The 12001-nt window shown below is 32.5% G+C and overlaps 1 protein-coding gene across 1 annotated transcript; it reads right to left on the minus strand.

Moving 5' to 3' along the window:
* Window positions 1-2900: 2900 nt before the first annotated feature.
* On the minus strand, window positions 2901-6110 carry LOC144839328 (NXPE family member 1-like). Its single transcript, XM_078694643.1, has 3 exons — window positions 5362-6110; window positions 4341-4396; window positions 2901-3998 (listed from the first exon to the last, which is right to left on the minus strand). Exons 1-3 carry the CDS (start codon window positions 6108-6110, stop codon window positions 3235-3237), a joined length of 1569 nt encoding a protein of 522 aa, XP_078550769.1. The 3' UTR covers window positions 2901-3234.
* Between the last annotated feature and the right edge of the window lie 5891 nt (window positions 6111-12001).

Consider the following 12001-nt stretch of genomic DNA (forward strand, 5'->3'; position numbering starts at 1 on the left):
TATTTTACAATGCATTTCTCTATGACGTAGGCGATATGACAATATGACGATAAGACAGTTTAAACTACTGTACTGTATCAAAATAGGAACATTTCTAGTAAACAAAGCATTTCTAGTAAACAAAACAGCACATACATATCAACAGGATAAACAATAATGGCTACGCCTACGGTATAAGTACTAATAACTAAAATAATGATAAACTTGCATTGCTGGCTTTCTATATAAGCATCCAACAAGGTATTATTCAACAAGGTAGGCCTACAGTAGTATCCAACAAGGTATATCCACGGATTAACTCTTCCCTGGTATATATAACAAGCTGAGCTCTTCCAGACAAGCCTTGCTAACCTAGAGTACTTGGCTATGCATATTTTGTACAGGTGGATGAAAACAATGGAATAAGAACAAAAGAAGTCTTAACATAAAAAAAAAAGGGGGACCTTCTTAACCATGCAAGAAATTCAAATCTTAACTAAACAAGGGATCTTCTTCATTAAAACAAAAAGTGATTAGTGATTTACTACAATAATCCTTTCCTCGGTATGCTCATAAGGATCAGTTACTGGCTCAGAAGTAATATTTTGCAGTTAATTTCTTATATAAATATAAATAACAAATACTTAATGCAAAGCTGCTATAACTATACTGTATCTTTTACTTTGATAATCTAAATGTAATGTCTAAATCTAAATATACAATTTCTATTTTATTGTTAATGTTTACACAATATGTTAGATGTTTATAATAAACAGTAAATTATAACAGATCATTAGCATAATATTAAAGCAAAAATGTTATCAACATTTAATAACTCAATATAATTACGTGCTTGTATGAAACGTAGAAATACATTAGTAGAATAGAGGTTTAATAAATATAGCCATACCTGTACGAATTTTAGCTGTTTGATCAATGCCTGCAAAGTAGATTACCACGTACCATGTAATGTTGGAAATCTCTGGCACTACACACTACGTCAACGTCAACCACTTAAACGAGTCGATGTTAAACGTTTATACGAATACAAGTTTGGAAGAGGGTGATGATGTCAACTTTATTCGTACCATTAGCAGCCACAAACTAGATAGTTTTTGGAATAAAGATATCGGATCCAATGCGCCATTCAAATCAGAAAAAAATACATTTAAGCAAGCATAAACGGGAACAATTATTTAAAAATCTTTAACTTTAATCCAGAATTAATGTTTTGATACCTTTCCATAACATAGTGATGAATGATTTTGTGGGAGGGGTAGGGATTCTTTACAAAAAATAACTCACTCGCACCATGGCCAACAAAAGTCCTAATAGCCTTCAAGTCTGAAGTTTTCACTAAATTGGAAGAAGGACAACTAGCACCTTTCACAAAATAGTTTACCCACTAAGAAAATACCCCAAAACCACTCTTATAACGTAGTAAAGAGAGACAACAATTATTATAGTAAATTTAATTTGTTCAAATTACAATACAAAATAAACTTATCTATACTAACTAAAATAACATTTTTAACGAGAATTAAATTCGTCACTTAAAGTTTAGTAACGGTTATGTGGCTATCTGGCCTCTAGGTGAGACTTGAAAAGAAAATGAATAATACATGATCCAAATTTTAAAACAAATGCAGTTGAACATTCATTGAATATAACCGATATCAAACATTATTATTAAACATCATTATACATAATACAGTAAACAGAGACAAAACTTATTATAGTAAATTTATTTTTTTTTCCAAAATACCCCAATATTAAACTTATCTATACTAACTAAAATAACATTTTTAAAGAGAATTAAATTCGTCACAAACGTTTAGTAACGGTTATGTGGCTATCTGGCCTCTAGGTGAGAAAATGAATAATACATGATCCAACATTTTTTTTTACACCATATTTAATGAGGGTGATCCATCCAGCAATTGCTGATCATTAGGGAATTAATAAATTAACAGTACGCCCACAGGCCTTAAATAATAATACTAATAAATCAACACATTTCTTTCCAATGAACCAATCACACACCAAGTGAGTCAGATGACGCTGCCAGAATTGGCTCTATAGAAGTCAGTATGTTACAGATAGACATTCTTTTCTGAAGAAGAAACAATTGTCATGAAGTAACTTTTACCGTTTACCGTTTAATCCAATTGGTTTGATGAGATTACCTATCGATTCTCGATGGAGATTTAGTTGCTCCGCTTTGTAATATTTTGTCAGTCTTGTATTTGTCGCGCGTTATTAATGCATATTAATTAATTATGCAAATAATGTACGGAGAGCCATATAAAGAGTTACGACATTGAAGATTAGAAGCCATTTTTGTGTCAAAGAATTCGCACGCTGAGGGCGCGCGCGTCTATTTTGTATAGCGTTTTCCTGTAGTTCATGCATTATTTTTAGATTTTGTTGTCTATGAAATAACGCTTATATTCCGTTTTTATTTAGTAATTAATTTTGTTATGGTATTGATTTGGTAACATATATATATTTTGTTTTATAATAACAAAAAAATGAATGCTAGGGCCTACATACAAGTCGGGATACATCAAAGCATGAACCAATACAAAAAACACACAAATTCACCCCTCTTTTTTATACAGTATATTTTGGTTCTCTGTGTGTTTTTGACACAAACTGCGCCGCCAACGTTATTAAATTACAGAGATTCGTTCATCATTTCATTTGTAATAATTTGTCTTTATTATTTTAATATTGTTCATACCCTTTTCAGTATATTAACAAATATATCCACGACACTTTATCATTTTATTTAGTCATCAAAGCATTCATTATGAATTGAAAATATTGCATAATTGTTATTAATAGAACGTAGTTATGGAATGTTCGAACTTTATAATGTACTAGCGCACGGGCGAGCAATATTCTTTGCCGCAAGTACTTCTGTACGCTGTGCACATCGATATTTCACCGTAAAATGTGCAATTACATATTTTTTTTAATATAAGAAAAAGTTGAAAGTATTTTGTTGCTCCTATACTTTACATGCATTAACGGAGACAAGTTTGACACAATTTGATCTGTATATCACGTGACTCTAATCCAATGTAACTCTTTATATATATGGCTCTGATGTACGGAGAATTATAGCGCCCTTTGTAGTTTGTGCTTTATGTTTGGGAAATATGTAGAGAGAATGTGAGTATTCCAGGCAAGGCATGGAAGCTTGTAGACGTGTAAACATAGAATATGTTACACTTATATTTGTAATTTCTGTCAATTTACTGGGCATATATGTGAAAACATCATATAAAGCTCTTGATAAATAACTGGCATAGGCATGTGTATAAAGTTTGCAGGATGTGCTACATTCATATCCCAGATGTCAATGATATGTATACCTAATCCTGAGAATATATTTAGATGAAGATCATATATGTCTAAAAGGAGTCGATTACTCTTAAAAAATATATCCCACGTGCCATGTTCCCGTGGATGCGGTGTTTTCACCATTACTGCCGCGTGGGGACACCGCTTCTTAAACCTTAATAGCGTTTCCCGCAACAATTGCAGCCTTTCAATAACACTATTTTTTGTCCATTGACTATAATGAGCCCATGGACTCGCCACAATGACGTAATTACACGAACTGAAGTTAAGATTGTCCAGAACTTCATATTCCCATTTCCCAACTCTGAAAAGGGTTTTAGCATTGCTAACCATGTACGGATTAAAATAAAAGTCCAGAGTCATGTTCTCACTATGATGTTGAATGTGCATAGAATTGGGTTTAGTCGTATAATTGCTTTTTGTAACATCCATTATTTTCAACAGTCCCTCAGTCCATTGCCTTGTTGTGGAATCACCCATTAATATGATGTGCTTTCCTTGAATACATTGCATTATTTCGGGTTTTGTCCACTGCTTAGTTTTACACTTTAAAGAATACCAGATGTTTCCAATCCAGTATCCATTGCTAATACTATGTATTGGCAAATCTGACAAGCATGAAATATTTGAAATTGGCGCTGGTGTTTTACCTGAAATAGAAAATTCTTATATATTAATAATATATTGTATTATTGATATAAGATTTTGTTTATCTTATATATAATACTATATATGGACACGTACTAGAGAGTCGCAAGCGTACCGTCTAGTGTATTAAATTTACCTTTACCGTCTAGAGAACTGCTTTTAATTGATGTGTTCTATTATTGGTTTCAACAAATATTATATATACAAATATACCACGAATAAATAGTTTTCTATTGTTCTATCAAGTTGTTTACAGCTAATAAATGTCGTTTATCTTAAGTTATGAATCTGGTTAACGATAATGGTTTAAAGCCTAGGCCTAAACAAAAATAAACAATACTTACCGTTATTGCTGATGTTGATTGTTATAGTATTGGTCAGTCGTTGGCTTACTAAAGACCTATTGGGAAGTAATGTTTTATTGTTAAGTACTGTGCAAATGTTTTGAAGAAGAAAAATAGGATGTATTGACAATACCATGAAAGCCCCAGTGGTTTAATGGTTAGGACATCTGCATATTAAGCAGAACGTTCCACATTATTGACGATTAAAACAGCTTTTGGTTAAACCAGGGAAAAGTGAAATTACAATTTACAATTATTGCCAGATCTGTATTACAATTTTAGTCAAGGACCACTCCATTTGGAGGCAATCTAGACCAGGATACTAATTCTAGAACACTTTTTAATATTATTTTCAGATCTGCTAGTATTAAAAGATAGGAAAACATTTTCAAAAGCTGGCTGGTACTGAGCAGTCTTAACGTAAAGTAAACTGAAATTGGACAATTGCACAGAAATGTTACAGTAGTCGGAGGTATGTACACTCGGAGTGCCTTTCTAGTTTTAATTGTTCCTGATTCAGACGTAATGGTTATAATGACAAATTCCGGGTGGTTGTTTGTCGCGAATATGAAAGTACCACCCCATCATTACATTTGCACCAAGTCGGTAGTTGGTCTTGTTTACGTTCCATTAGCCGTTTCGATTTTTGTCCGTAAAATAACTTGTAAAACCCATACTTCGCAAACGTCTGATAAGAAAGACGTAGATTGCCATATTTTGCTAAATAGGACGGATTGGTATGCCATATGAATTTCGAATCAATCAATGAAAAAGAGGTAATTTTGGTTTTTCTTTAAATTTCCATAAATGAATACTAAAATATTTCGAGTGAGGAGCCAATTGCATGCGAATGAAACTAGTCAACTGGGTAATCGTATGCACCATGAATTATTAGTAACAAAGCACGTGACTTTAATGTTTTCAAATCTATATTTCATTATTAAATAGGCTATACATATAATCTAAGATACTTTCTATGTGTTATGAAGTGTTTTTATAATATGGATAATATAATACTTACTTAGCAAAAAGTTTTTGATGATAACCATACATTTTCTTGAATTTTGCCATAATGATTTTTTTGCCAATTGAAATCCACCTCAACAAATCGCAAGGTATGTGGTTTGGTTTATCGCAGTAGAAAGAGGCGTTTCCCATTGCCAATGGTTGACTGTAATTACATTTATCAAGTAAAACACCAACATGAAACCTGCAATTTCTTATTTCCGCGACTTTAGATACATTGTTGTAATAACCAGCTAACCACGTAGCTCTTTCTTCCATTGGCCACAGTTCTTGTTCGATGTAATCTACTGCCTCTGATGAATGTTCCAGAATAATCTCAGTAGTAACAACTCCTTGCCAACCAGCAAAGAAAATCACTTCATATGTTCCATTGTTGAAGTCTTTTATCTTTCCAGTGGTACTTGCTTTCTTACTTCTTATATTTGCAAAGAATAAATCGCCTCCTTTTGTACGATGATTACCATTGCTGTCTCGAGCATCTATTATAACACTAAAGTAGTCACCAACATTGATAGACCTATCAGGATTCATCAAACGAAATGAAGATGTTGATGCATTTATCATTCCTACATTATCTACTACTGCAGGAACTGTCGTTCGTTTTATAGCTGACGATAACGTATTGACAATTCCTACTTGATCTGTTATTCTTGTACTTTGCACTATATTGTAATGAATCATCGGTACTGGTGGTCGGTTTAAAGATGTAGACGCATAGGTGCTTTTCACTGACAATGCTACCATTCTTCTATTCTTAAAATATGAAAGCATTCCAAACAACTTGAATTAGTTTATATTTTCCATGACAATATTTTAGAGGTTTCCATGTTAATAGGGAGCTTTCGAAACAGGTGACGTGGCAGTGCGCGACGCGCAACCAAGCGTGAAATTTACAATGCGGTTTATGCGGATACAAGAAATCTTTGGCCGATTTAGCGTTTCGTGGAAGGATGTAACCACGGGGCTGTCTCTGACTTTTGCAGTTTAGTCTAGGACCTTGGTCAGATTTGTATGAATTAAATTTAGGAGAGAATATCTAAACTGTTATAGGATAATTTGACCACAACGAACAACATGGGATGTGTGCCAAATTCGCTATCCGGGCGAACATGCCAAAAATCGGGGTCAAAGGTTAAAAATGTGTGGTTGTTATATATATGGCAATCACTTGTCGTACAGATTTACTTTTGTTGTCAAATTTACATATTTATATTTGGTCTAACACAATTTTTAGCGAAAAAAAATGACCGGAAATACTTTTACTGAACTTTGACCCAAAAATGTCCAAAAACACATTTTCGGGTTAAATTATTCTTTAAAATGTCAATGGACAAAGTTTATGATATCAAATGAAAGCATATTCAAAATGCTACCTACTACTACCCAACTTGTATTGAAAACATTTAATTATGAAGCTATTTTTTTTGGAAAATGTGCATAATACGATTACTTTTATACAAAAAATGAATATTTGTTAGTGTAATTGTTGTGTTTATTTATATAATATTAAATAATTTAATTTGTTTGGAAGAAATATTTGGTATCAGAGGAAAGCCCATAAAATATTCTATTCATTGCTACCCAACTTGTATAATTGAAAATCTTTAATTATGACGTTAACTTTTTTTGAAAATGACAAAAATGAGTATACAGTAAGTAGTGTAAATTTATCATTTTGGTTTATTTATATTATATAATTATAGAGTTTTGATGAAAGTTTATTAAAATATGCATATTTAAAAAAAAAAAAAGATTCATTTTCAATACATATTGGATAATCTGTATGTACAAGGTAGCATATTTTATGAGGTTTCATTTGATACCAAATAGAAAAACTAGAATTAAAAAAAAACAAAATATATTTGCACTAACTGTATACCGTACTCATTTTTGTCAATTTTAGTTTTTTTTTTTGTTAATTAAAGTATGCACGTTTTCTAAATTAACTTTGTAATTAAAGGCTTTCAATACAAGCTATTGGATAGCACATTTGATTGGCTTTCATTTGATATGTCACTTAGGCCTAAAGCTAAAAAATTATTTATTATACAAAATAAACCGAAATAAGGACCTAGCTCCATCCCAAACATGGTTGGCTGGTTCTGTAGACTTATAATTTCGTTTCATATTAACAATGTACAAGTGAAATTTCAGGGGACCAAGACAGCTCTATTTTTCAAAAATGTTCTTACAGATCAGCCCCAGGTGAGGAGTCAGCCAGGAAGGTAGGTGGGGGGGGGGGGGGGGGGGGTTGGGGGGGGGGGTAGGGGGTAGTGTTAGTTTTACACAGCAACCAGCTAGTAAAACCGAATTTGCTCACAATCGCTTATCAAAACAATAACAACAAAAAAGGCATATATACACTAATCCCTCATTATTTAACTTTTGTTGTCAAGTGGATTGCCTGATCAAAATGAGTTCATAATAACATACGTTGTAGTCTGATTACACCAGTCTTTTTGTAGTGTGCCATATGTATTTAAAAAGAAGTATTTAGAGTTGAGAAAAAAGTTAATTAGATGGCGCCCGGCATTACAAAACATTCATATCCAATGATAAAAGGAAAGTAGGCCTTAGGCTATAGTGCTTCAATTCAAAATTAATAATTCATTTCACGGTCTCTGTCGCTAACTCGTTAGAGAGAGAACAGAGCTGAGTTTAGGCAGGAGATGGCGCTCTTTATCCATTATTTTCAACATGTTATTTTCTAAAAATAAGAGTTACCAATATGTATGTTTCAAATAACAAGCACTAACATGAGATACATATGAGTCTTGCCTGATTATGAGTAATCGTCTTATTATTTATTTATTTATTGTGAAAATTGTTAATAAATGCTGCCAATTATGCACATTTTCCATACTAGTTAGGTAGCAGTGGGTAGCATATTGTATATGCTTTCATTTAATACCATTCAGTCTGTCCATTGACATTTTAAAGAACAATTTGACCCGAAATGTGTTTTTTTTTTCATTTTTGGGTCAAATGTCAGTAAAAGCAATTCCGGGAATTTTTTCTCTAAAAGTTGTGTTAGACCGAATATAAATATGTATATTTTGAACAATTTTACACCAAAAGCAAATCTGTATGACAAGTGGTTGTCGAGATATAAAAACTACACATTTATCCTTTGACCCCGATTTTGGGCATGTTCGCCCCGGATAGCGAATTTGGCACATATCCCATGTTGTTAGTTTGGGTCAGATTATCATACAAATCAGGTCCTGGACAAGGTTGCACACAGCCGCGTCGCCTGTTTTGAAAGCTCCCTATTATCACGGCGGCAGGAGAAACACAATGCAATCGTTCTCTATAATCGTTCTCTATATGACATGTTACATGTTTGGGACATCGGATATTTTCCGCGGTTAATCATCATTATTCTCACTTATTTATTTTTTTAAATTTAAATTCATTAGCCAAAACATCAATTTATTTACGTTTTTTAACATTTAGATATTGCTACAATGAAATTTCCGGACAATTACAAGTTCATATTCACTAAATCGTACCACCTCAGCCCCCAGCAATGGTTTTTCTTTTTTTTTTTCTTTTTTAATAATTGTCAGGCCTAATTATCATTGGCCAGTAGGCCTAAATCAGTTTATATTTAGTGTTTTTAACCTTTTGAAATATAATTTTGGAAATTTACCTGTATTGTAGGTAATAATGCTAACTAAAAAATACACTTACAACCCATAGAACTACAGAAACAAAACCAATCAAGCAAAACAAAGTTGTCCTTTTATATTTCATCATTTTCACCTGTTAAATACAAAAAAAAACATAGGTCCTATAAATGTATTGTGTATGAAATTTTCATTACATTACCCTTACACAATAACATTACGATTTTGATTGTGTGCCTTATTATCACTAGAAACTATTCCAGGGGTGATTCAATTGTGTAAAACCACTCGGTCGTCCCAGCCCAACTTTCAGTATACACTTGATTACGTTAGAGTTTCATTGTTAACTGTATAGTTTGGTTAGGGTTAGGGTTAGTACGAAAAAAACAGGTTACGTCGATCGTTCACTTTTTGATAAGGGCAGACATTTGTCCTATGACATACAATAGAAGAATTAAGAGGCGACCAAACCATATTTTCATTATAAGGGGGTGTGGCAACCTATGTCAATATGGCCTTCATATTTTTTTTTTATATTTTGTTATTTGTAATATTTATAGTAATAAAAATAAATCTGCCTTTTTTTTCAAAATGGCAGTCAATATTAATATATATATTAATTGATTGTAGAGTAGGCATATGATTATCAATTAGTATTTTAGCCAATGGGCCCAACATTGCTACAAGTTTCAATGTGGCCTATTGTTTTTTGTTTTTTTTATCTTTACGAATTTTGATTTTCAAGCCCATCCGAAAATAACAATATAACAAATAAGGAGGGAAATTTCTGAACACAACATCAACAAGCGGGACAATCATGTCAAAAGCGGGACAGTTGGAATATGTCCATTTGGAAAATGTACCATAACCAACTAATTGACAAAACTATCCATCAAAATCAACTATAACGCTTGTTACGTCACACTTTGCAATAATCTTCGCACTTTGTAACATTGTTGTCGAAATTTGTCATGATACCTGTCGCACTTTGTAATAAACTGAGCTGTCGTAGTTTGTAATAAACTGAGCTGTCGCAGTTTGTAACAAACTGAGCTGAATAAAATAATAAATAAATGTGAAACTTACCAACGTTCGCGTCAAATGCTCTATTCTGCATGCGACGTGCAAATGAGTGTTGTCGAACAACGACGATGACGTCACTGAATTCTTGCTGAGCAATAGTAACTGAGTAAGCAACAACACTGTAGCAAAGATTGTGTAGCAGGAAGATATCACATTTTGTTTAAAAACGCTCGTGATAGGGCGCCTCTCACGATGAGTATGTATTGACGATAACGAAAAATGGGGATCACAATGGCAAAGCACAACGAAAATTGTTTTCTGAAATGAATTGTAAAAATAATCAATAAACAACATCAAACTTCTAAATGTTCGTTGCTGTTATACAAATTAATGGGATGTTTTCATACTGTTTTTGGATCTTTACATTATATTAACTTAAAGATATATTATATCTGAGAAGAATTTTTCAAATATTTTTGTTGCATGTGCCATTTTAATGTCACTTATATAAACTTGAAAGTGGATAACTATTATGTGATATTAAAATTGCATATTCAGGAAAAAAATACATCGTTAAGAATCCGAGATATATAGCGCAGTTGTTGGTGTTTTTTTTATAGAAAATACACGTAATACGATAATCCTTGATTAGATTCATTCAAGTAGCGTTAAGATCAAAATGATTCAATGCGTGGTACTACTAAAAGTTGTTTGACCTTCGGGACAGGGGACTAGTAGATACATCTAATGAACTTCACATTGAATTCTGTTTTAACGACTTATTTCTTTTATTATTTTTCTCGTATAGCTGAAATGTGAAATCAACATCGAATTCGCAATCAAACTAATCTGGAAGTCCCATGTGGAAGACCTGACGTGCTGTAATATACTCGAAATATAATATGGAACAAGCGATTATAAATTTCTATTGCGATTTTCTGATGATCATATCGAGGAGGTATAACGTAACCTATAGAAAGTGGGTGGATGTGCAACAGAAAAGACTAAAAAAACATGATTTTTTTTCAGTAGTTATGAAAATCTATACCATATCCGGTAAATAATGTTTGCTATAGCACGAACATAAAAGTCTGAAGTTACATAGAACCAACAGAAATGTAAAAGTCATGTTATATTACTTATATTTAGTCATGATAATATTTTTTACCACACCGTTTATTCCTTATTTCTTTACAAAAATTTAATTTAAAATTTTATAATTTTTGTACAAAAGAATAGGGATTTTACTGTGTTATTTGAACTATCCTACTATCTAGAAAAATGCTTATTTTCAACAAAAGCACAATAAAATAAAAAAACTATGAAACATATGGGAAATTATAGATTGGTAGGCCTAATTATTAGAATGTATGATCAATAGAAATGTTTTTCCGAACCTGGCATTTAAAATTTAATGAATGAAGCAGATGCACGAATTAAACCTATAGGCCTAATTATTGAAAGTACGAATGTTATTTAGTCTAAACATAACAAGGTCATACATGGCTGGCCCAGTCGCGTGCGCAAATTTGAGTTAGCTGTAATATTTTAGGAAAAAATAGTATGAAACTTACCTCTTTTCTCTGTACACAAGTTGAGTTGATCCTCGATTGTGCGGTGAATACCTAATAACCAGACAAGAACGTATCTTTATTACGTTTTACTATCAATCAATTTTACATAGCCAGCCAATCTTGGATCATGGATCGCAGTTTTCATTCAATTAGGCCCGGTGATTGGATGTAATGTGGATGACATAACCACTAGCCAATCACCAGGCACTACAATTTAAATATAATCACATCGATAATTATAGAGATTTATGAAAAAAAAAAACACTTCTTGGCCATATATTAAAAACACGTTTGTTGTACGTGAGTACACATGACACGGTAACAACATACAGGGTCAAAGACATAATTTAATATTCTATAGATTAACGCAATTTTTAATGACAGCAGGTGGAAGGCCAATATGATAATT

The sequence above is a fragment of the Antedon bifida genome, chromosome 4 (assembly GCF_963402885.1).
Source record: "Antedon bifida chromosome 4, ecAntBifi1.1, whole genome shotgun sequence".
NCBI classification, from domain to species: domain Eukaryota; kingdom Metazoa; phylum Echinodermata; class Crinoidea; order Comatulida; family Antedonidae; genus Antedon; species Antedon bifida.

Coding starts and splice junctions, on each gene's coding strand:
- LOC144839328 (XM_078694643.1), bottom strand. CDS start 6,110: ATGGTAGCATTGTCAGTGAAAAGCACCTATGCGTCTACATCTTTAAAC. Junction 4,397..5,361: donor CATCAAAAACTTTTTGCTAA/GTAAGTATTATA, acceptor ACTTCCCAATAG/GTCTTTAGTAAGCCAACGAC. Junction 3,999..4,340: donor AATCAACATCAGCAATAACG/GTAAGTATTGTT, acceptor TTTCTATTTCAG/GTAAAACACCAGCGCCAATT.